Source organism: Panthera tigris, chromosome A2, assembly GCF_018350195.1.
Source record: "Panthera tigris isolate Pti1 chromosome A2, P.tigris_Pti1_mat1.1, whole genome shotgun sequence".
Taxonomy (NCBI): Eukaryota; Metazoa; Chordata; class Mammalia; order Carnivora; family Felidae; genus Panthera; species Panthera tigris.
In genome coordinates, this window is record NC_056661.1 from 125,465,317 (window position 1) to 125,491,539 (window position 26,223).

Consider the following 26,223-nt stretch of genomic DNA (forward strand, 5'->3'; position numbering starts at 1 on the left):
GAGAGAGAGACAGACAGTGTGTGAGCAGGGGAGGGGCCGAGAGAGAGGGAGACAGAGAATCTGAAGCAGGCTCCAGGCTCTAAGCTGTCAGCACAGGGTCCGAGGCAGGGCTTGAACTCACAGACCATTGAGATCATGACCTGAGCCAAAGTCAGCCACCTAACCCACTGAGCCACCCAGGCACCCCTGAAAAATCAAACTTTTAAAAAGCATACACAGGCTTCTTTGGGGGAAGTGTACTCATTTTCCCTCAGAAAATGAGGCAATCAGTCCTACTTTCTCATATTAAAAGTCACTATGTAATGTGACATTTTAGCCATCAGCAATCTTCTTCACTAGAACTTTAGAGTAAACAAAAATAATTTGTTGCTCAAAGAAATCATTCATACCAACCTGATTACCCATATTGAGGGGGGAAAAAAGGAAATAATAATACATTAAAATTGATACTCAGTATATTCACCTACTTGTGAATATACTGAAATTACCAACACAATGAAAGCTTAATTTGTTTCTAGAACAGGTGAAAAGGATACCAGGATTCCTGGCTTCCATCCTCAGCTCTTTCAATCACCTCTCTGTAATATTAGCCTAATCATTAAGCCCATCAGTGCCTCATGTTCCTCATCTAAAGGAAAGAGAGAGGGACTCACTAAACTTTGTTTTTCATGACTGTGAAGAGGTGAGGTTTCACGGTAATTATGAGATTCCCCAGCTGAAAGGAAGATTAGATCACCAGAAACAATGGCTGGTGGAAAATACCATTCAACGAATTTTGACTCAGAAAATGGCAATTTCATACAGTTCACTAGAATTTATGAAACCTAAGAATATGGGATAATCTTACATAATAAGACAATAGATTGATTACAAACAGAAGAAAAGGCAAAACAAAACAATATAGTCCCCAAACAAGATAAACACTTTATCAAGTAGTTGTTCATCACTTAAATGATATAATATCAAGAATAGGAAAAAATGAATAAATTATGGTAACCTGTATAACAGAACACTACATTGCAATGAAAAAGCAGCTAAGGGTGCAAGCAACAATACAGTGCATCTCACAGGCAATACTGTGCAAATGAAGCCAGATCAAAAGAGTACATACAGTATAATTCCATTTTTACATAGTTCAGAAACAGGCAAATCTAATTTATGGTGTTAGAAGTCAGAATAGTGGTTACCACTGAGGGATGGGTTATAACCTAGGAAGAGGCTATCTTCTTCTGGGCAGTGGTTACATATACACAAATTTATTGGGTTACACACTTAAGACTTGTGCACTTTACTGAATGTAAGTTACACCTTAATCTTTTTGCGGGGAGGGGGAAAGAGATACAGGGAGAGACAGAATGCCAAGCAGGCTCTCTGCTGCCAGCGCAGAGCCCGATGCAGAGCTCAAACTCACGAACTGTGAGGTCATGACCTGAGCAGAGATCAAGAGTTGGACGCTCAACCAACTGAGCCACCCAGGAGCCCCACACCTTAATCTTTTAAGATATGTGAAAACATCAGTATCTTTGAAGACATACTTATTGCCCAATTTGCCTTATAACAGATAATCTACTATTTTTAACATCTCTGAATTCAACAGAACCCCATATAGTTTCTCAACTGTAAGTTAAAAAAGGAGATGAAAAGGCACTGCTCATGTCATTCAGGAACTGAGAAAATTGACTTTACTTCAGGATTCCCAAAAATGTCACAATCCCAGTAAGGAGTACTTCAGTGTTACTCAACTAGTAACAATGATTCTTTATAATGTGATGCTGTTGTTCTTTGGTCAGGAATTGTGTGTTATTATTTTAGTTAGAAATATGCAGGGTATTCTATAATGCCAGAAAATGGTGGTTGTGGTAAAAGAAACCATTTTAAAAACCATCTGAAACAACAGTGAATGTGCTAGAAAACAAAGTTCCCCATGGTTTTCCCCTTAGGATGAAGACAAAACTCCTGACCGTGGCATATGATGTCACTTACCGTCAGGTCACCCTGCCTCTCTTGCCTCCTTGCACAATGTCGCCCTTACTCAGTCCACTCTAGCTTCCTTTCATTCTGTCAATCCCTCACACTCACCAGCCTCTCTTCAGACACAACACCTCTTCATACACTGTCCCCTATGTTTGGAGAGTGCTTCTTCCCATCAGACTAATTCCCACTCATCCTTTAGTTCAAATACCACTTGTTCCGGAAACCTCCCCTGGAAGGTTCTTTGAAGCACCTGTCACAGTTGTAGTTTTACATTTGTTTGTATGAAGGACTCCTCCAATACTGAAATTGTAAGTCCCATTATGGCAAACATCTGTGTTTGTTTTTGCTCATTCACTGACTTGCTCATGAAAGGATGGCCTGAGAGGTAACCAGTATTTGAGAGGAAAGGAAAGGATACCGGATTTGAATGCCTGAAGGTTGAGGGGAAAAAAATCATACCAGGATCACATGAAAAAAATGAAACAACCAGTGATGTGGAAGACAAGTTTTTAAAAAAAAAAATTTTTTTTTTAACGTTTATTTATTTTTGAGACACAGAGAGAGAGCACGAACAGGGGAGGGTCAGAGAAAGAGGGAGACACAGAATCTGAAACAGGCTCCAGGCTCTGAGCTGTCAGCACAGAGCCTGACACGGGGCTCAAACCCACGGACCACGAGATCATGACCTGAGCCAAAGTTGGGACGCTTAACCGACTGAGCCACCCAGGCACCCCTGTGGAAGACAAGTTTTAATGGCAGATGCCTAATGCTATAGGACAAACAGGAGCTACGCGCCTAAGTGTATCCATATCAGATGGCCAAACACTGGCCTTAAGAAAACTTTTGTCTCCAGTATTTTTAAACACTCACTTTTGTTAGAAAGGAGCTTCATTTCCAGATGACTCAATCACTTCTTTTATACCATACAAAATACGGGCAGTAGGAAATCATATATTAACATACTCTTATAAGGCTTCTTACAGTTTCCTGTCACTCACTGAATGGGCTAGATGTCTTCTACTTTGAAAACAATTTTATAGTCAAGTGAAATACAATCTTTCCAGGCAAAAATTATTTACAGATTTGCCTGTGATAATAGCTTAAAAAATATCTTGACTCAACTATCAGATAATGCACCACTGATGTTAAATGAGATCTTCATGTTGAACTCTGTGGCTTAAATCAACATACAGTCACTTTAATAGTGTTCTGCCTTTCCTAGTGGTTGAAAACATGGGCTTTGGAATGAAGCTTCTCCAGTTTGAATCTTGGCTGCTTATTAGTTGTGACCTTGACCAAGTGAACTTCTTTGTGCTGTAGTTTCCATTTCTGTAAATGGGATAATAATACATATTTCACAGTATTCATGTGAAGATTGAAAACGGTAATATCTATGAAGTACAAAGAACAGTGCCAACCTGTAGTAAGCAGCCTGTGTTAACTATCGGTATTGTTATTAAATTCAATATTATATTCAGCTCCTACAGAAATACTCCATGGAATAATGTAAATGAGAAAATATTTAGAATCATTAAATTTGGATTTCCAAGGTAAATTTAACAGTAATTACTTCTATATTCTAGAATCGACATTTTAGTGGCTTTAGTATAATAAACTATCTTTAAAAAGCTGTAAGTAGGCAAAAAAAACCCTTTTCTGATTTGATTCCATTTCAAACAGCATACACAGCTTTCTTATTTTGTTCCTCCAGTCGGCAGCTCTATCAGAATGTTATATTTAATTATATTAAGTCATGACAAATAAGTCAAAAGTGAGATATCATATAGGAAGCGATTTCAGAAATATTTAAGTAATTGCTTCCATCCTGAGATTAAAAACCACCAGAAGAAGATGGCTTCTTAGGTATCAACAAGTACTGAGAGGACAGCAAGGGAAAAGGGGGTCATGTTTTCAGCTACATTCTCTTCATAAAGTTTCTAGTTGTCCCAGTTGGGCTTTCTGGTATGTTAGTGAAAATGTTTGCATTAGGGTTCTGGAACTATTGTTTTAACTAGTCAAGTACTATATAAAAACTATTTTGAGAGGCACCTGAGTAACTCAGTTAAGCGTCAGATTTTGGCTCAGGTCATGATCTTGCAATTTGTGAGTTCGAGCCCTGCGTTGAGCTCTGCACTGGTGGTGTGCAGCCTGCTTGGGATTCTCTCTCTCCCTCTCTCTCTCTCCCGCCCCCTTCCCCACTTGTGCACTCTCTCTCTCTCTCTCTCTCAAAATAAATAAGCTTTAAAAAAATTTTAAAAAAACTATTTTGAAAAATAACCCGATCAATTATTTCTAAAGGGGCTGTAAATTTGATGCTCTACTTCTCAAATGGCTGTTTTAATTCTTACTGAACTATAGAAATTCACTGCAGAACAATCTATCTCAGGGTATGCAACATGTACAGTTGGATTGATTTCTGCCACTAAATCACAGAAAGGGAGTTGAGGCAAGAGGAATCAGTCTACTATTTCTTAAAGTATCTCTCCTCAAACTTCCAACTCTGCACAGTGAAAAGCAGGAGATCCACTTAGTTGGATCTAAGTGGTATTCTGACTGAATACCCACTTTCTAATACTAATATCATAATGGTATTCTCTCTCTACAATGATTGTTTTGCTTTGGGGAAATTATCATAATTGATATTATTTCTCAATCAGTATCTAATAACCCTCACTTTGACAAAATCAAACTGTATTTTTCTGCAAGGCAGTGATTTTCAATGGGAATGGGGGGGTAATTTTGCCCTCCAGGGAACACTTGACAATGTCTGGTGGCATTTTTGGTTGTCACAACTGGGTGTGTGGGCGAGGGAGGGTATCTAGTACCTGCTCCCAAAAAGAAGGTATGGTATTTTTAAGTAACTTTCAAAATTTTCACTGTATTTTAAGGTGAAAAAATAGTATCTGCATCAAATTACATTTAAAAAACTAATGCCAATTTAAGTTGCTTCCTGTAACTCTTACGCTTCCTGTCAACACAAATAACAATGAGATAAAGTACAAAATCAGCTCCATATTTTATAACATGAATCATGAAATAAAACAGCATAAAATTAAGACCACAAGTATTTTCACTGGAAAAGAATTCAGTTTTAGAATTTAAAAACTAGTCTAAACTCTAAAACTTTAGAATTTAAAAATAGTCTGTTTGGTACTGCAGTGCCTGAAACTAAAAAATTCTGGCCTTGACACTAGTTTGCAGATTAAGCATTTCCCTTTACTGTTGTTCGTCATGATACTGGACTACCAAAAACCCCGTCTGGCAGAAATGTTACAGAGAATTAAAGGCAGAATAATGTCCTAGGGAACTCTTCTAATACGTAAGCTAATATTTAAATGATTAACATCAATACCTATTTTTTAAATAATATAAAAGGCAAGTAAATTTTCTGACCTGGGGTCTGAACACCCATTTCTTCTGCTTAGAATCATACATACCATAAAGTGACCTATTAATAGTATTAACCCAAAACGTTCTGACTTAAAAATAAAAGCACAGGAAAAAAAAAAAAAACAGAGAGAAATAAACACTGTATAAATACTCATATACTGGAATGTGTTCTTTTGCTTAGCTCTGATTTTTCTGAACATTCTAGAAAATTAGACGCCAGTACACTATAATGCCTAACTACATAGCTAATATGCTTTGAAATGGCTTATTTACAGCGCACATTTGTAGGATGAGTAATCTGTCGATTATGATTCACTTCCCTAGATTCCATGGCACGTGCTTACTGATAATAAGCGACAAAAGGAAAAGGGACCGTTTTTCTGTCTTCCCTCCGCGAATTTTCCTGGGCACCTCCTGCGCGCCACGCACTTGTTCCGGGCGCCGGGTTGAGCGCCCCGGCCGCGCGCGGAGCCCACTCAAGCCGTTTCCTCGGCCTCCGGAGCGACTGGGTCCCCGAGTCGCCTCACACCCGTCGCCAGGAGCCGGGAGGACACTGTCCGCCCCCGCCAGCACAGGGGCCAGCCCTTCCGGGCACTCACCCGTCACGCGAATGGACTCCAGCATCGTCCCGCCGAGGCCGCGGGCGGCTGGCTGGCTCCAGGGGCGCGGGGGGCGAGGGCCGGCGAGAACCGGCCGGACTGCCTCTAGCCTCGGGCCGGGACCTCAGAGGAGGGGTCGCGGCGGCAGGCTGCTCTCCGCGTCCTGGGGCAGGATAAGGCGGACAAGGACGGACGAAGACGTGCGCACCAGGCTGTGAGAAGCGCTCCCTGCAGACCGCAGGTGCTGGAAGGTACACACAGCGGCTCTACAAGGGGCAGCTGCGCTAAGAACCCACCGCCGTGACGTTGCCGCTCCCCCGTTGCTAGGAAACGCTCCGCGCCGCGGCGTACGCTGCGCTTCACAGAGCTTGCCCGCCACTTGGGGCGCTGGCGCAACGGCGGCCGAGTTCGCAAGAAGAAAGAGGAGGGAAGGAAACTACAACCCCCGGCGAGCACTGCGCAGGCCCGTGGCCCCGGAGATTTGTGGGCTAAGCCCCAGGACAGACTTGGTTCTTCGGCTGCTGGTGTACGTGCATTTTGTCTGATTATTCTTGTAGAGAAGACGTTTGTGCCCTGTTCAAGAGGGCTTAATGCTGCGGTAGCTTCACAACTGAGAGGCGGTGTAATATGACAGCCCAGCTGTGTATTGCAAAGCCAGTCTTCTCCGCCCTTTAGTTAAAAGGTTCGGAAAAGCTAAAACAACTTTAGATTGAACGGTGTTCAGTATTTGCGGAAGCTCAAATACATTTCCAAGTTGAATATCCAAGAATAATGTCCTTAATACTAAAAATACAAATTTTAATTTATGATTGTGCAATTGATACGGCTGGATGTTGTCCTTCGCTTTGTTATTCCTTGGGAAATGCAGAGAGTACACCATTGAACATTTTTTGAGAGCCTGATGTGTGCAAGGTTCTGACGCAGGCCTGGAGGACATAAGGTAAATGACATAGGTCTCACAGAGCTTACAGTCTAGGAGGAGCTCATAGGATAGTGTTGGCACTTTCAAATTTCTGAGCCACATTTTCTCTTCACCCTTTCTCAAGGTTGAGACAGGACACAAGTAGCTGACATGTGTTTTCAAACCCAGGAACAAAAGAAAAGTTATGTTAACATCATAATCTAGAAATAACAGAGAACGTGTGAGAATTTGTATCTTTTTTAGCAATTAGGAGTGAACAGTGGACATTTGAACTATCACAAGTAGTAGATAACCTCACATTATATTGTCTGAAAATCCTGTGAATACTATCTTCAAAATATATCTGGAATCCAGTCATTTCTCATTATAACCCCTGCCACCATTCTGGTTCAAGCCACCACCATCTCTTGTTGGATTATAGCCATAACTATAAATGATCTCAGTTATTTCCACCCTTGCCCTCTTCAGTGGCCAGTGTGGTCCCGATAAAAAGTCAGATGTCACTACTCTGTGCAAAACACTTCAATGGCTTCCTTTCTTTCCTATGAGGTCCTTTATGACCTAGCCTTCCGTCATCTCTTTGATCTCATGTCCCACCACACTCCGTCTTGGTCTTGTCCAGACATGCTGACCTCCTTGATATTTCTCAACTATGCCAAACACTCTTTCACCTCAAGACTTATGTAACTTGGGATTTCCCCTGCCTGGAATGCTCTTTCCCCAAACAGCCAAAGGACTAGCTCCTTCACCTCCTTCAGGACTTAATCCAAATGTCACTTCTCGGTGAGGCCTTTCCTGGCCACTCAATTTAAAATCCCACTTCCTTCTCAGATTTTCTACCGTACTTCTCTGCTATATTTTTTTCCCTTTAGTACGAAACACTAACTTATTGCATAGTTTACTGATTTATCTCCATTGTCTGTCTCCACCCCTAGAATAAAATTTCCATAAATACAGTGATTTTTGCTACCTCACTGCTATATTCCTGGCATCTAGAATAGTACCTGGTACACAATAGATACTCAATAAATATCTGTGAATCAATGAATAAGTAGATAATAGAAAGTATGTATTTTCAATGATAACTCAAAGAAAATAGAATGATATAAAACAGGCATCTGGATAAAGAATACATTTTCAGGGGTGCCTGGGTGGGTCAGTTGGTTAAGTGACTGACTCTTGATTTTGGCTCAGGTCAAGATTTCACAGGTTGTTAGACCAAGCCCCACATTGGGTTCTATGCTGACAGTGCAGAGCCTATTTGGGATTTTTCTCTCCCTCTCTCTGTGCCTCTACCCCCCACCCCTCGCCCCCCAAAATAACTAAACATTAAAAAAAAAAAAAGAATGAATCTTCAGTTTAAAGCACTTGAAACAGTTTTGAGCAATGACTCCTTGCATTCACAAGGGCAGTTATTCTTTCAACATATGTCCCAAGGAAAAAGCCTATAAATGAACCTTAAAAACCTGAATTCCTTATGTACCTAAAACTCTGACACATGCTTTCCAAGTTTGCTATAAAATGTATCTATTAAAGTCACTGCAATTTAAGAACTAATTTCTCAGAAACATAAAGACTCCTAAAAGATGTTTCCAAGTCACATATTCAGCATCTACGTAAAGAATTTACTCTGAATGCTTTTACTAAAGCATGCTTAATCATATTGTCCATATCCATTATATTTTGAAGAAATCAAGATATGTTATTTTATTCATTCTACAGGTATTTATTTATACATGAAGCATTGAGCTTAGTGCTTTTAGACTACATTATAAAACATGATACTTATCCTCAAGAAACTTACTGACTAGTTAGGAAAGGGTTTACACACACACACACACACACACACACACACACACACACAAACTAAAGTTAGAAAAGGATGTACACTAAATGTATACCTCCCTCTTCAACATTCCATTGAACTTAAGCATTCCCCAAATAAACAATTTGATGATGCTCCTGTAGTTCGCACACCTAGAACATTATTTCATTCTTTACTTTTAAAATTATTTTTATGTTCACCCTACCAATATTTTCTTGTGGGTAATTTTGATTTCTAAATACTTTTAGTGATAACTGTTATTAAAGGTGCATATCAATTTAATCAAACCATTCTGAAAAGATATTCTTTGTGTACCATTAGGCATTGAAGTCCTCTTGCTAACAAATTTGTGAATACAAAGAGTTTATCTAATTTCTTACAAAACTAGTACTGTTATCAGCTCCTTTTACCATTCCTGCCTATGCAATTATTCATCCTCATCAAGCTTTGTGCATCTGCTTTGTTAATTATTGATTTGTGCTATGCCTGCTTAGTATTTCCATTGGGTACAGCATCTGCAGCTGTCCACTTGGCTGCTTTTGAGTCAGCATTGTTTTTACATATCCGACAGAACAATGAACAATTCCATCTTTCTGAGAAACTTTCTTTATATCCATTTCTATATAAACCGTTAATATTGAGACAAAAGGATTGATGTGATTATCAGTTACTACTCCATTTTCAAAGCACTGACTGCAAAATAAAGTTAATAATTTATTAAAACTGCCTTTAATAACTTATATTTAAGGATACACTTCCCCTCTTTATAAAGTTTGACTAAACTAAGGTTTTCCAATGTTAGCCAAGGATGTCATTGTAGTTATCCTACCATAACATTATTCTTCATTTTACGTTTATAGTCATTTTTACATACACTACCAATATTATATTGTGGATCATTTTGATCACTATCTTTAATGATGACTTCCATTCAGGTCTTAGATATGAAAATGATGGAAAAATAGCAATTTTGGTAGAAATATTATTCTTTTGTGTGTGCTAAGATTTTTGTTATGGAAAAAGCTTATATTTTTCTTATTTAATAGTAACTTTTATTTAACTCAAATGTTAATCTGTATATCCATGTACATGCTACAGAGTAAACTATTCATAATCGATGGAGTTACTGAATAAAAAAAGTCAGCCAAAATATCTCTGTAATAAGAGAGGATCATTTTTGTTTTGGTTTTAGAAAAAAGATCAATACCTTCCTTTTTAGATACTTAGAATACATTTGATCATTTACCTTGAATGGTGGAGCTGTGTAGTAAAGACCGAGAAAAAGGAAAAGAGAGATGGGGACAACTGGAGAAAGCTGCTAATTAATAAGTATTGCAAATGCTAGTGGAAAGACAAATAACTCTATTTCATCTTCTATAGAAAAGGTTCGTTTTGGTGAGAGCTGATCAAATATATATTATGCTTGAAACTGAGAAAAGGTTTAATTTCTTAAAAAGTTATCTCAGTAGCTAAAATAAATTAGAACATTCAAATCACATGTATTCACTTAAATTTTATTTTTAATTTTTTAAAAAGAGAGCGAGAGTGAGTGAGCACAAGCGGGGGAGGGGCAAAGGGAGAGGGAGGAAAGAAGAGAGGATAGAAGGTTTGAAGCAGGCTTTGCACTGTCAGGGCAGAGCCCAATGCAAGGCTTGAACTCAGGAACTGTGAGATCATGACCTGAGCCAAAGTTGGACATTTCACTGATTGAGTCACCCAGGTGCCCCTCACTTAAATTATAGAGGAGACTTCAAAAAGGGGGGAAGAGAAGCTTCTAGAAAATACTTTTGACTTTTATTCCTGTTTAAAAAACTTTTTTCTTTATGTTTATTTATTTTTGAGAGAGAGAGAGCCAGAGATAAAGACAGAGCATGAGCTGGGGAGGGGCAAAGAGAGGGAGACACAGAATCTGAAGCAGGCTCCAGGCTCTGAGCTGTCAGCACAAACCCCGATGCTGGGCTTGAGATCATGACCTGAGCCCAAGTCTGACACTTAACCGACTAAGCCACCCAGGTGCCCCTTTCCTTCCTGTTTATTGGAAACAATTTATAACATTCTGTGTCACTGAAAATATAGCAGTTGAGGAAAGTTATTCTGCAGCAGTCTGCTTTTATAGGAGAACAGAGCGACTCTAATTGCAACACCCCATCCTTAACAAACATTAACAGAAGCCTCAGGGCAAGCTGTAAATAATGTTCCTTGACTCATAAAAGGAAAAAAAATCCAAAAAATAGTTTCTGTGACTCTAAAAAAAATTTGGGGGGGTGCCTGTGTGGCTCAGTCGGTTAAGCAGTCGACTTCGGCTCAGGTCATAATCTCATGGTTGGTGGGTTCGAGCCCTGCATTGGGCTGTGTGCTGACAGCTCAGAGCCTGGAGCCTGCTTCGGATTCTGTGTCTCCCTCTCTCTCTGTCCCTCCCTTGCTTGCACACACACACTCTCTCTCTCTCTCTCAAAAACAAATAAAACAAACAAACAAAATTTTTTTGAGTGGCACTTGATTGCTTTCAGGATGTCTGTTTTGAGAGAATGGAATGTTTTCAGTATGTCTTTTTCAAGAGAATGAAAAGCCTTAAGTGGGAGACAAATCAAAGAATGCTCTGTGAAACCTCCTCTTCCTTTTCACCTCAATGAAAATAGAAGAGCACAAAAATCCTGAGAAACACTGATTATTTTGATAGGATGTTTTGTTGTTAGTGATTGGGGGAGGAGGGATATTTTTTAAACAGACAAAAAAAATTGCCTATCTTAATTATATTTTGAAAAAAACAAGATGTGCATTAGTTTAATCCTTTCACAGATATTTAAGTGTCTCCTATATACAAGGCAAAAAGATGATGAAAAGAACACAGGACCTACCCTGAGAGAACTTACTCATAGTGCATACATACATATGTGAACATGATGTACATACATCAGCCAGTCTTTGAGCACATACATCAAGGGTGCTGTGGTAAGAGTCTCGGTTCTCTCAGAACATATGTTATAGTGGGAGAAACAAACAAGAATCAAATTAACAAATGTGTGACTACAGATATAGATAGGTGCTATGAAGTACAGTAAATCAGGAAAGTATGCTAGATGGTGACTTGTAAGGGGGGTGTCAGGAAAAACCTCTTGAGGAAAAGACTTTTGAGCGGAGATCTGAAGGAGAAGAGTCAGCCATAGTAAATTTGGCAGGGCTGGGGTGAGGTGGGTGGGAGAGACAAGCATTCTAAATGGAGGGACTTGTAAATGCAAAAGCCCTGAGATGGCAATGATCTTGCCATGATCCTGGAACTACATGAAGGTCAGCATGACTGGAGTCCAGCGAGCTGGGGGAAAGTGTTAGAAGAAAAGATCTCAGAAGTAGGCAGGGGCCAGCATAAGGAATTTGGACTTTATTCTCAGTGCAATCAGAAGCCACTGGTTCATTTTAAACAGGGCAGTGACATAATATGGCTTATTTGTTTTTAAAGATTGCACTGATTGTTCTGAGGACAATGGATAAGAGGTTGAGAATGGAAGTGAGAAAACAAGATAGGAGACTTATAGTGGACCAAATGAGGGTGCTGGTGACTTAGAGTGGAAATGAAAGCAGTACAAAGGGAAAGAAGTAGGAGACCCAGCACATAGAGGAGTTGATCCGCAGGCTGACTTTGTGGGGAGGAGAGGAAGGAGGAATTGAATGTGACTCCTAGGTTTTTGGCTTGAGCAACTGAGTGGATAGTAGTATCATGTATGGAAATGAAGAAAATTAGGGAAAAAACAGGTTTAGTGGGGAATTCTATTTTGGTTAAATTTAATATGCCAGTTAGAAGTTCAAGTCAAGATTGCAAATAGGTGGTTGGATATTAGAGTTCAGAGCTCAGGGAAGAGCTTATGCTAAAGAAATAAATCTGGGAGCGATCAGTATAGGGGCAGCATTTTAAATCAATGGGACTGATGAAATTACCGAAGGAGTGTGTGTAGGCAGATAGGAGAGCTCAAGCTAGAATTTAGAGTTCTTAGTCATCTAGTTGTGGAGCAGAGGAAGAGGATCCAACAAAGGTTTTCTGTTTTTGTTTCTTTTTTCCAAATATACGTATATACACATATATACACGGAGTAATATATACATAACTATACAACAATATCTGTATATATGTGTGTATACAAGTGTTTTTTCTGACCTGTTTAAGATTAGCTGGCAGACATGATGCCCTTTTACCCTTAAATACTTCAGATTATGTATGTATATATGTAAATATGTGTGTGGGTGTATGTGTATGTGTGCATGTACAGAGAGAGGGAGAGAGAGAAAGAGAGGGAATGAGAATAAAGCAAATGTAGTAAAATTTTAATATATTAAGAATCTAGTTGAAAGGCATCCTGGAATAATTCTACTTTTTTCTATGTGTATATGTATAAAACTTTTGAAACTTTAAGTCTGAAATTGTATCAAAATAAAGTGGTGCAAATTGAGTATCACTGTAGAAAATGACCTCACTGTAGGCTGGGTGGGGTCTTTTAAGACATGATATTCAGCTGGCCTCATATAGATATCCAAAGGTATTGTGGGAGCATTTCAGTAGCAGGATCAAGGTGAGAAACAAGGGATGTAGCAGAGTAGGGTTATGTTCAGGAAACAGCAAGTGAGTGAGAGTTTTCTATTTTTTGAGCACTTTCCTTGGCTCTAAACATTAAGCGAAGTGAGTAGTAAACTCGTTTGCAGAGTTAAAAGAGTGGCGTGGGAAACCGATAGAAAATTTGACAGGTATTCAAGTGGATAAGAATGAAAGAATTGTGAGAACATGAAACATCCAGTTACTTGGGATAGATTTGAAATGGAACTGACTCAATGCTCAGCAAGCCAAGAATAATAGAAAAAAATAGAAGGTTAGAAATTGGCAAATTAGATGCAGCAAGAAGGACAAGGGCCCAAGGAAAATGGTATTGAAATGGTTCCCCTTGGGGACTGGCTGGGTAGGGAACAGATAAAACACAAAGGGGGCTAGGCGATGTTTGGGGGAGAGACCTGGAAAGGGCCAATAATAGGTTCTAGAAATCTTAGACTAGTCACAATCTTCTTGTTTCCTCATGTACTATTTTAAGGGGCTGAATTAGGTGATCCCTGCCAGCTCTTATCTTTTTTTAAAACTCCCTTTTCACTAAGCCTCCTTTTAAGAATAGATTAGGCAAAACTACTGAGCAGGGGGCCTCATAGAAAAGGGCAAGGTGGAAGGTCAGGGCTAATACAAAGCATGAGCTGTAACATTTTAAATGTGACCAAAAGCTGGGAAAGGAGAATGGACTGAAGGTTAGGGTTAGGAGGGCTTGCAGGGTTAGCAAGAGTGAGCAGCAGTAGAGAAGAGGTAAAGATTCAAGATTACAATCAGGAGGCCAGCTTTGGGGTTTGAAATCTTAGAGATGGAGCACTTCCAAGTGTTGATTAACATCCATGTGTGGCCATACATGTGACAGATGAACAGAGGAGAAGAGGACATCAGTATAGTTGGAAGGTCTGAGGAACGGTGAGGTCAGGGTGTAGGAGACTGTAATCACTGAAGGTTCATCAGCAAACATTTCTTGAGGGCCTATTACATGTCAGGCATGAATGGTGCCGAGGAAGACCAGGATGGTGTCCAACTGCAAGAAGCGGGGAAGTGGGAAGTGAAGGTGGATGTCACAAATGCCCAAATGTGTCAATTTGTGAATTAATGAAAGAGTAGAAGAATCATAGTCTAAAAGTAGTATGTGAAGAGAAATTTTGAAGTGTTTGGGAGGTAAAGAAGTTCAGGACAGACATCAATGGAGTACAATGAATCTCCTCGTATCAAATTTAATTTTTGATGTTCAATAGAGAGATTTTGATATTTAAGAAGCATTGGCTTCTACTTTGTAATATTTAATAACTGCTTTTCTTTAATATGCACCATTTAAAAATTTAAATATTGGTTCTCTGAATATAACTTAAAAAGTCTAGGTATGGAAATGTAAAATTATCAATATATAAATTATAATGTGATAAGTACATAAAAGAGTTCTTCCTCTTTATGAAAGATTTGCTATAGTCCTTTAAATATTAATTCTCTTCATATCCTTATTCACCACTTGGAAAAGTAAAAAAGGAGATTAAAGCTGTGTAAATTTTGAGAATAGTCTATTGAGTGAAGAAAATATGTCTGTAGTTACACTGGGTTTTAAAAACAATACAATATGTTCAGAAAGCACAATTTGTTTTCCCTCACTTTGGAATATGAAACATTTTCATTAATTAAATTAGAAAAGAAAAAAAACCTGATACTAAGAACCATTAAAATGTGATGCTAGGGGCCATTAATAGCAGGGTTCGTAACAACTAAAACAGCCCTTTCCAGTAACATGTATAACATCCTTTGATTGTTCTTATTTCTTCATTATAATAAATGTGTAAAAGAAGTGGCCCTTCAGCCAGATAACCTGAAGTAGAGAACTTGACTTTAATCCTTCTTGCCACTGCCTTGTGGTTGGACCTTGGCCTTTTCTCTCCCTGTAAAAATAAGAATATTTACATCATTGTATCATTTGTGAATGAAATGAGAATGTGTGTGAATGTGTTTTGAAATAGTAACTGTAAATATACAATATTTAGAGTGTCTTTATTGAGTAAATGCTTTCAAATTTTTGTGTTTTTAGCCCTCTATCAATTTTATCTGTGACACACAGAATATTTCTTTTGTTGAAGAGGATCTTAGAAGGAGCAAATACTCATTTACTTGTATCACCTTCAATCTACAATGCCTTGATTCTATTCTTACATAAATGTAATAAGCCGTGATCTTTACCTAACTAACTTGAGAGGTTGCAGTTTTCACAGGGAAGACACTTCTGATGATTTTTAAAATATTTACATAATTTAGGCCAAACTGTATAGTCTAACTACTAATAATCATGTGATTACAGCATGCATTTCTTTTCTTTACTTCTTTAACTTAATAGTTAAAATGAATTTTTTTATTTAAAGAAAGAAATTCCAAGAGAAAACCATGGTTACTATTTTTCAGGACTTTAGACATAGCTCAAGGGCACATTTAAATCATTATTGTGTCTTTAGTGACCAAAATAAATACATAAACTGAAATGTCAAAAGTATAAACAACTAGCATTTGAAGTCAGGCAGATCTAGTTCAAATTATTAGGTGATGGTCTGATCACTTTGTATCTCAGTTTCCCTATATCTAAAATAGGAATAATAGTTATTTTATACTCAATCATTTAATATCTACTGAACTCATATTCCCAGAAGGTGGTATAAACAAGACATGTCCCTGACACTCCATAGCTTACCCTCTAGTAGGAGAGGCAGATAATAAACATAAATACATAACAAAAATAATTCCACAAAAGTGGTAAATGCAATGGAGAAAATAAATCAGAGTAATAGGATGGAAAGGGGGGGGTGGTGAGGCAGAGAGGAAGGGTGTGGCCACCCAATCAGGGAAGTCTTTGAGGAGGTAGTACATTCCAGCTCACACTCATTTAATTAATGAGACAGATATGGGTAGATCTAGAGAAGGAGTTTCTAGGACGTAGAAAGTTCTTGAAAAAGAAAGGAATTTGGTCTTTTTTTTTTTTCCCAACAGAAAAGAACTATGAGGTTAGAGCCTAGTGAAAAAAAGGGAGAGTATTGTGATATTTGTGGATATTAGGAAGGGCAAGCAGAGTCCAGATTATTTAGGGCCTAGTAGATATGATAAAGAATTTGGATATTATTCTATTATTGCAATGGAAGATACAAACTAGCTCTGCATAAGGAATTAACAATGCATAATTTACATTAAAAAATCCCTCTTTATAAATAAATTACTAAAACTAATAAGATAGTTGAATAAATTTGCAATAATCTTTTATGTTCCTACATATCAGTAGTAGTTTAAAAATAGTTAAAAAGATATTATATGTAAAAGTAGCAATGACAACAATACAAAGGAATAAATCAATCAGTTTAAATTTTTGTATGGAAGCACATTATAAACATTTGTGGAGAATATCAAAGTAGGCCTAAATTAATGAAGATCTACCATGTTCACAAATAGAAAGGCTCAATAACACAAAGATGTCAATTCTCTCCAAAATATGTGATAAATTCAGTACAATTCCAATAAAAATCTCAAGAGGATTTTTTAAAAATTGTTTTTCTTTAATGTATTTTTGAGAGGCAGGGTGTGGTACAGAGAGAGAGAGGGAGGCACAGAATCTGAAGCAGGCTCCAGGCTCCAAGTTGTCAGCATAGAACCTGATGTGAGGCTCGAACTTACAAACTGAGAGATCATGACCTGAGCCGAAGTCAGATGCTTAACCGACTAAGCCACCCAGGTGCCCCTCAAGAGGACTTTTTTTTTCTCTTTGTGGAGCTTGACAATCTGATCATAAAATGTATATGTAAAAACAAGGGGCCAAATTAGCCAAATCAATTAGCCAAGCCAAGTTAATTTTTAACTTATCTACCAGATATCAACACTTACAATTAAGACAGTCTGATATTGGGAGAGAAATAGCCAAACTAGTAGAAGAGAATAAAGTGCTCCAAAATAGACCTACATCTCCATAAAAAGCTGATATATTACAAGAGTGGCATTATAGGTCAGTGGGGAAAGAACGGGCAAATAATTAAGAATGGGCTAAGACTTTTGGTTATCCACATTAAAAAAAAAATCAATCTAGATAATTTAAAGGCAAAATGATGAAAACAATACTTTTTAGAAGAAAAGATGGGAGAACATCTTTATAACCACAGAGTAGGGAAGGATTTCTTGAGACCAAAAAGCACAAGCCCAAATGAAAATATATATCTAATTACATTAATATTAAACATTTATGTACATCCAAGATATCCTAAAGTGAAAAGATGAGCCGTAAGTGAGGAAAAGATATTAACAAGCCAAAAAGAGTTATTTTTCCAGAAAATACTAAACAAACAACAAAAAACCTATGAATCAAGGCAACAACAGATGTTCGCGAGGATGTGGAGAAAGAGGATCTCTTTTGCACTGCTGGTGGGAATGCAAACCGGTGCAGCCACTCTGGAAAACAGTATGGAGGTTCCTCAAAAGATTAAAAATAGAACTACCCTATGACCCAGGAATTGCACTACTACGTTTTTATCCAAGGGATATAGGTGTGCTGTTTTGAAGGCGCACATGCACCCCAATGTTTATAGCAGCACTATCAACAATAGCCAAAGTATGGAAAGAGCCCAAATGTCCACTGATGGATGAATGGATAAAGAAGATGTGGTATATATATATATATATATACATGGAGTATTACTCAGCAGTCAAAAAGAATGAAATCTTTCCATTTGCAACTACGTGGATGGAACCAGAGGGTATTATTCTAAGCGAAATTAGTCAGAGAAAGACAAATATCATATGACTTCACTCATATGAGGACTTTAAGATACAAAACAGATGAGCACAAGGGAAGGGAAGCAAAAATAATATAAAAACAAGGAGGGAGACAAAACATAAGAGACTCTTAAATATAGAGAACAAACACAGGGTTGCTGGAGGGGTTGTGGGAGGGGTGATGGGCTAAATGGGTAAGGGGCATCAAGGAATCTACTCCTGAAATCATTGTTGTACCATATGCTAACTAACTTGGATGTAAATTATAAAAAATAAATTATTAGATTAAAAAAATAATCTCTTTACCCAAGGTGGGGGACCTATGAATCAACAAGAAAAAATCAAATAGCTGCATGGCAAAGGACATAGAGTTGAAATTCACAGAAAAGGAAAACTGAAAAGCCAAGAAACACATGAAATAATGGTCAAGATCAGGAGTGATAGGAAAAGTGAATACAGATTAGAATGGCAAAATCTAAAAAGTATCTGACAGTTAGGGAGGCCCTGCAGTAGTAGGCATGCTCATGCAATGCTGACTGAAGTTAAAAATTGTGACAATAATTTTGAACAGTAATTTATTTTTAATATCTGGCAATAATATTGAAACATTTATCGAAATGATCCTCTAATTCCTAGGTATATTACTCTAGATAAAATTTTGCATGTGTATATAAGGAGACATAAAAAATTTATGGCATTGTGGTGCATGGGTGGTTCAGTCAGTTAAGTGTCTGACTCTTGATTTCAGCTCAGGTCATGATCTCATGGTTCAAGAGATCAAGCCCTGCATTGGGCTCTGCGCTGAGATTCTCTGTCTCCCTCTCTCTCTGACCTTCCCCAGCTCTCTCTCTCTCAAAAATAAATAAAAATACAACATTAAAAAATATTTATGGCATCATAGAATCTTTGGGATGAAATATTTGAAATGAGCTAAACATCCATTAACAGGATAATGGATACACAAATTGCAAGTATATTCATACAATATAATACAGCAGTGAAAATCAATGAAGTGCAGCTATTACTGACATGAATTTCATAAAAAGGATACCGAGCAGAAAAAAAACAATTGCAGAAAGATATAGTTAAAAAATTTATGTAAAACAATATATTGTTATGGATATATACGTAGATATAATAAAAGTACATACATTTCATGGGAATGAAAAACATTAAAATCAGGATAGTTTTGTCCCTGGGGAGCGGAACGTGAATGGAATTAAGAAGGGACACACAGGAGACTTCAAGTATAGGATTATTTATTTCTTTAAGCTAGGTGGTGGGTACATAGTCATCTGTTTTATTCATTACTTTTTTGTAAACTGGAAATATTTTATAACACAAGTTTTAAAAGAAGAAAAGTAATTCTAGCTTATAAACTGAAGAATGAACTACCAGGGGGTAAGAATGGAAAAAAGGTGACATGTCAGGTAACAGTCGCTGTACTCTAGGAAGAGTAGACTTGAGTATCTAGCACAACTTCCGGTAGCTGGTAGGTGTTTAACAAGCTGTAACTATTGTGGTGGTTGCTGTCATCATCAATCGTCATCAGTGTAAAGATTAAAAGACATGAAGAAAGATAAACTAATATTTGGAGTAGTTATATTGCACTATGTGCTTTATGCATCTTTTTTAGTCTTGACTAGAATCTGGTTATAAAGAATCTAAGCCTCACAGAAGCCAAGGCTGGAAGGCACAAAGACTACGTAAATTTCTAATGACTTCTTTTCCAATGTTGTTTAAACCACACACTCTTCTCCCTCCTCTCCAACACACACACACACACACACACACACACACACACACACACACACACCCCTTTCCTGTCGAGCAGTGAGAAAAATTCAAACATTTTTACTTTGGAGCATAAGTAGCATATTTGGGGTTAAATATTAATAATTTGATACACTAAACACTTGGGTGGTGCCTTATTACAGAATACTTTTGGAACTCTCAATTTAATTTTCATCTGATCTTCCTGACAACTCTGAGGAAGGCAGCGCAGTTGATTATTCCTGTTTTACAGATGAGTAAATCAAAATCCAGAGAGGCTAAAGCAGAAGTTACTAACTTGGAAGGGCGCCTGGGTGGCTAAGTCGATTAAGTGCAGGATTTTAGCTCAGGTCATGATCTCATGGTTCATGGGTTCCAGCCCCTGGTTGGGCTTTGTGATGACAGCTTAGAGTTTGGACCCTGCAACGGACTCTGTGTCTCCCTTTCTCTCTGCCCCTCCCCCACTCACAGGTGTGCATGCAGGTTCTCTCTCAAAAATAAATAAACATTTAAAATAATTTAAAAAGAGTTGCTAACTTGGTGACCATGAGGTTCACGAAATTCTATGTCAAATACTTTATGATTAAATGGTCATTTTTCTAGGTAGAGGGTCAGCTTTACTTGTATTTTTAAAAGGCCCATTACTTCCCAAAAAGGTTTAAAAAAATACTGGGTTAAATGATTTGCCTAAGATCACATGGTCCTATAGGAGCCAAGACCCCAAGCAATTTCTTCCTACTCTACACTCAGAATTCTTTTTACTGCAACCTATAGCATCAAAATTCAAATCAGAGAGATTATTAGTGAAATACTGTTTGTAATGTCTACTGAATGCTAAGATGGAAGTGTTATTAAATATACCAAAACATCTAACTTGGAAGGAATAGTTTTGGTTCGGTCAGCCTTTAGGCAGTCACTCTGTAAATGACTCCGTAATCTACATGGTGTTGCTTTTCAGCTGAACAAGTCGAGAACTGTTGTCTTCACAAGCCCTTGAGCAGACTTGCTAAATAAGAAAGGAATCTGATACAGTAATTATATAACGTATTTTACAATTCTGAGTAATCTGTAAAGATTAATTGTTGAGACACAGTTTGATCTCCTGGTGGAAAGGGTACCATGGGCTGAGAATGGGATTTTCATTTCTCCTGGACAAGAGTTACTTGTCTCAGGGTTTCCTTGCTCTTGGCTGTAAAAGGATTAAGGTGGATGCCTTCTCAATCCTTCCAGCTCTAACACTGTATAAATTTAGATGGAATTTAAAATAGGAAGCTACTGGGTGGCTCAGACGATTGAGATTGAGCATCTGGGTCTTGATTTCTGCTCAGGTCAGATCCCAGGGTCTTAAGGTCCAGCGCCTATGTCTGGCTCTCCATTGAGTATGGAGCCTCAAGATTTCTGTCTCCCTCTGCCCCTCTTCGAGATCATGCCTGCTCTAAAGAAACAAATAGGAAGGCAGACAGGAGTTCTGTGTATGAACTTCTCACACACAGTCTGTTAATGTTATTTTCCCAATAAGAAAGGTCTTCAGGGCCCCAGGTGGGTGGGTCACTGATCATTAGCCCCAAGTGTTCGAGGACCCACTAGGGAGGGCCCTCATGAGGGCAAGCTTGCAGTCTCCATCAGGGTGACGTGAAGGCGAGCGGAAAGAAAGCTACAGAAGGCCAAAAGGGCAGTGGGATTTCAAACACAAGGGCTCTTAATCCTATATTAAAGAAGGAAGGAAGGCAAGAAAGTCCAAGTACCACGGGTTCCAAGAGATCAGCTTAAACAGGGTGGCTAGCGCGAGCGCTGGGGGTGGGGCTTCGGTCCCGAGGCGGCTGGAGGACGGCCAGAGCGGAGCCGCACCTCCTGCCTCATCCCGGCCTCCAGGGCTGGGGTGTGACTGAGAAAAAGCCAGCCACCCATGGGAACCTCCGCGCCCGTCAAAGCCACGTGACGGAGAGCCGGGGCGGGCCGAGGCGTGTCCTCTCCGCCCCGCGCGCAGGCGCGCTGTACGGGCGCTGAAATTCAAATTTGAACGGCCGCAGGAGGCCGAATCTGACACTGGAGGCTGAGGGATAGAGGAGAGTAGTTTGGGAGAGTTCTCCCCGCCACGGCCTTCTGGTTCTCTTCAAGTGACACACTGAATCGGGACTCACTTTTCTTTTTCTGAATTTGAACCACCGTTTCCGTCGTCTCGCAATCAACACGCGAACTCCGGGGCGATGGACCCGTTTACCGAGGTGAGAAAATTTGCGGGCGCAGCCTGCCATCCCGGCTCTCGGCCCCTACCCACCCTTCCCACCTTCTGCCGACCTCTGGGCCCACCGGGCCGAGGGCGCGTGCGCGCGCTTGCGCAGCGTGTGTGTGCGGGGCGCGGCTGGGAGAACCGTGGGAGAGAAGCGGCTGGAGGGCGCACGTCGCCTACTCTGCGGCTGCTGTTCGTCCGAATTTTACTTATTGCTGTCCGGCAGTGAAGCTCAGGGAGGGACGTTTTGAGTCTGTCCTTTTAGGCGTTACCGAAAAGCCCTCTGCCAGCCCCGATTGTTGTAACGCCCTGTGAAGTGGAGCCCCGTCCCTTCCGAGAGTGAGGTTGGGGCCTGGGCGGAACTGGTCCTGCTGGAAGGGAAAGCGAGGATAAGGTGTAGGGTGGAGTCGGGTGCCTGAATGACTCAGTGCTGTGTGCAGTCGCCGCCTGCAAATGGAATGTGATTTGCGGGGTTCAGGTCGCCCGCAGAGGTGTTATGCATGTAAAAGATCCTGTTAATGAAATGACGGCAAAATGTTAAATAAGCCAATACTGAAACCACTGCATCCGTTCCTATAAAGTGAATACATTGTTCAGATTTGATTGCTCAGCTAAATAGGGAAGAAATTTAATCCCCGAGATTGACACTTGAATGGAAAGGAAAAAGTACTGGCCGAATATATACAAACAAAATTAATAGCCGACAATGTAAAAAAACCAGAGTAAAGAAATAAACCTCTTTGTGTGTGTTTATGGAGCCTAACATTACAGTGATAGTTTTTAACTTCTCTTTTGTCCTTTGGAAATTGAATATGGATTAATTACATCATGTGTCAATTATTTCTCTAGCTTTGGTCAATCTTGTTAAGAATGTACATGGACACACTCAGCAGTTTAGTGTAGACCACTTGTCCACTCCCTTTTCTTACAGGACAGTTCCTGTTCCTTTAGGTTGTGCAAGTTTCAAACTGCTATTTTTTTTTTGAGTTGCTGCAGAGTGGGCCTAAAGATGTCTCTACACTAGATTCAAAACTTAAATGCTATGGAGAGTAGAAATACTTTTTTGGGGGGAACCTATATTTACAATTCCATAAATCTTAAGATAGTTTCAACAATTACAGTTTACTTGTATTCAAACATAACAGTATTTATTTTTGTTTCAAATTCTCAATCATCTAAGGAAAACACATTAATTTGTTAAACTTACTTAAAGATCTGCAGAAAACCCAGAACACATTTTTGTATTAGCCTTAAAAAATAAGGCTGATCATGCAGCATGTATTTTTCTCGTACTTTGAAGTTAAAAAGGATAGATTATTTTATGTTAGTAATCTAGAATAGTCTTCTTTAAAAAATTAGCCCTATGTGTCTTGAATATTCCTGTTAGTCTCCTAAGTAACTGACAGGAACAAAGCATTTTGAAAGTTGGCTGAAAATTGTACTTCATTTTACTTAACAATGCCTCTCTTAAGCTAGTGCAAATTTCAGTTGAAAGAAACTTTTATTTGAAACAAACCTTTTGTTTTAGAGTGTGCTCAGAAACGTGTATGGTTTATATTAGGAAAAGTCAGATCAGTTGCAGTTGGAATAAACAGCTTTGACTGTTTTCCTTAATTGGTAATGAGGGAACTATTTGAAATGGTTTCAGGGAGTAGGTGCTTAATTATAGCATTCATAACATTCTTGCACAGGGAAGTGAACTGGTGCAGTTCTTTGTCTGAAAAGGACTGAAACTAAGTTAAAATGACTTTCTCAACCAGAGTTCTTTATCAGAACCACAGAACACAGAAAATGATTTGAGAGGCTATTTTGTTAATTTTCCCAAAGGTGATTCATCACCATGCCATCCTATAAGCATAGGAGAAATGTTAATTCATTACATTCATGTCAGGGCATTAGGGCTAATTCTCTTGATAACTCTGGTTGAGAAAGCCACAACCATCCTAAAGTTTCTTTTCTTAAACAAGGCTGTTGTGCATTGCTTCTCCCTGCTGTCACTAGTGCTGTTTGGCACACTCTTCCTCTCCCAGTCTCTTCCACCTGGCAAACTGATGTAACCTCCAGCTCGGACTTGGATTTCCCTTCTTCAGGGGGCAGATCACCTTTTGCAGTGCTCTCCCTGCACTGTTCTTACCTGTTGAATATATTTCCTGCTGGAATGTGAGCTTCATGAATGCAGGCCTGTTCTTTCCTATTCAGAGGGATGTTTCCCTCTGAAACATCAAGCACATCCTAACATCAAGCACATCCAATAACATTCTGCTGAAATAATAAAGAGAGCCATTCAGTGCAAATTATTTTACAAACAAATAACTATGTACAACAGTAACTATTAGAACATTTTAGCCATATTCTTTGCTTTCTTGTAGAAAATTTCAAATTACTCAAGTGTAATGATTCCTCATGGATTCATCACCCAGCAACACATGACCGTATTGTTTCACTGTACTCCCCTCTAATCCCTCCCACTGAATTATTTGGAAGCAAATTCTAGAGATTATATAATTTCATACACACACACACACATATATATGGGTATATATATATATATATATACCCATATATATATATATACATATATATATATATATACACACACACACATATATATATAAATATATATATATATATATATATTTATATATATATACTTCAGTATTTATCATTAAACACTAAGGACTTAAAAAAATCATAGTGCCATTATCATACCTAAAAAATCAACAATTCCTTAATATCAAATATTCTGTCAATATTCAGATTTCCTTAAGTGTCATGGTTTTGCAGTTTGTTTGAATCAGGATCTAGGCAGGGTCCACAGGGCAATATCTTTCTATATTCTTCCTGGAAGAACCAGAAATAAAGAAGCCATCTTGGTTCATGGATGAACAAGCAGTTAAGGCAGATGTTTATTGTTTATTATTATGATCAGCTGATAACATTTAGAAAGTTATGTTGATATGAAGTTAGTGCTCCTGACAATAAGTTCTTAAAAAAGAGTCATTGGGTTTAATCAAAAGAGAGTTTATAGCCAAGTGGTTAAGAGCTCAAACTCTGGAGTCTGGGTTTGAATCCTGCCTTACCACTTAGCTATGAGACTTATGGCTTGTTTTTTAACCTGTGCCTGGGTTCCTTCATCTGTGAAAACAGTAGTAAAAACAGAAACTGCCAAGCAAAATTTTGAAAATGAAATGAGATTTTGTGTGCAGACACTGAAAGTACTTACATAAATATTGGTGCTGTTGTGCTTGTCATTAGGTGAATGTAAAACCATAAACTTAATGCTCATAACATTAGCGTTAGCCTCTTAGTTTGAAGATCTCATGGGGGATGGCCATTCCCTAAGACCGTCATAGGGAACCCCATGGCTGGCCGTGCTGAGTCAGAGCTTTCTGTGTAGGACCCTTAAAAGAGAAAAGCTACAGTTAAAATACTCTGTAAAACATCTTCTCTTGTGCAATAAATAAATGAACATGCTGTTACTAGTCTGAATGGAATTTCTCTTATTTTTCAGAATTAAATGAAAATCTCTGTATTGATCTCGGAAAGGATGCTGCTAGAGCATATTGAAAATAATGAGTTAGTTTATATTGAGCCTCTTGTTTCAGAAGGCAGGGAAATAAGCAATACCTCCTAAAAAGATTTTTGTCTAACGATTTGAGGTGTATGTGTGGCAGAAATTGCTTAAGGACTGTAAGCTTCAGTTATTTTAGATTCATCCACATGGAATGTCTTATTTCCTGGTTTCGTTAGTTATTGCAGTTTTTTTAAATGCCTTTATTATTTAAAGCAGGAGGTGTGATATTTGAAGGAATATACTTTATAAATAAAGAACCCTTGGATTCCTGATGCATTATTATAGGGACTTAGATTTATTGAGCTGTTGAGTTTTTGTCCCTTAGATACATTTCTTTTAAATTAATCTTTGACCTTTATTTTATAGATTAGGGAACTTCTGCTTACCTATTTTAATAGATTTTGAAATCTTTGAATCTAATGTAGACAATAGAGTACTTGTATATGTTTGAATGGCAGAGCTGCATTCTTTTGTGACCAACCTCTTGCTCATAGTAACTGAAAATATACTGACTCACAAGTATTCTAACTGACAGGAATGGAATGTGAACATGTACATGAACGAAGAAAATTAGGCTAGTTTTTTTATCT

General features: G+C 38.5%; 2 protein-coding genes across 9 annotated transcripts in view; one reads left to right on the plus strand and one right to left on the minus strand.

Annotated features, from left to right (window-relative positions):
- KIAA0895 (KIAA0895 ortholog) overlaps positions 1-22,107 on the minus strand; it is a 76,045-nt gene extending 53,938 nt beyond the window's left edge. For 2 of the 4 annotated variants that reach the window (XM_007078574.3, XM_042969998.1), the window contains exons 1-2: positions 21,971-22,107; positions 15,130-15,199 (exon numbers count right to left, since the gene is read on the minus strand). In XM_007078574.3, coding sequence (XP_007078636.1) covers positions 15,130-15,199; positions 21,971-22,084 — 184 coding nt within the window. In that variant the 5' untranslated portion in view covers positions 22,085-22,107. Of the gene's footprint in view, positions 1-5,963; positions 6,301-15,129; positions 15,200-21,970 lie in introns of those variants that run through there. The other 2 variants (XM_042969995.1, XM_042970005.1) reach the window with 2 other exon arrangements.
- The window catches only part of ANLN (anillin actin binding protein), a 47,275-nt gene continuing 42,713 nt past the window's right edge, over positions 21,662-26,223 (plus strand). Inside the window, exon 1 of one of the 5 annotated variants that reach the window (XM_042969972.1) lies at positions 21,662-22,054. In XM_042969972.1, coding sequence (XP_042825906.1) covers positions 22,037-22,054 — 18 coding nt within the window. In that variant the 5' untranslated portion in view covers positions 21,662-22,036. Of the gene's footprint in view, positions 22,055-22,276; positions 22,404-26,223 lie in introns of those variants that run through there. The other 4 variants (XM_042969966.1, XM_007078573.3, XM_042969983.1 and 1 more) reach the window with 4 other exon arrangements.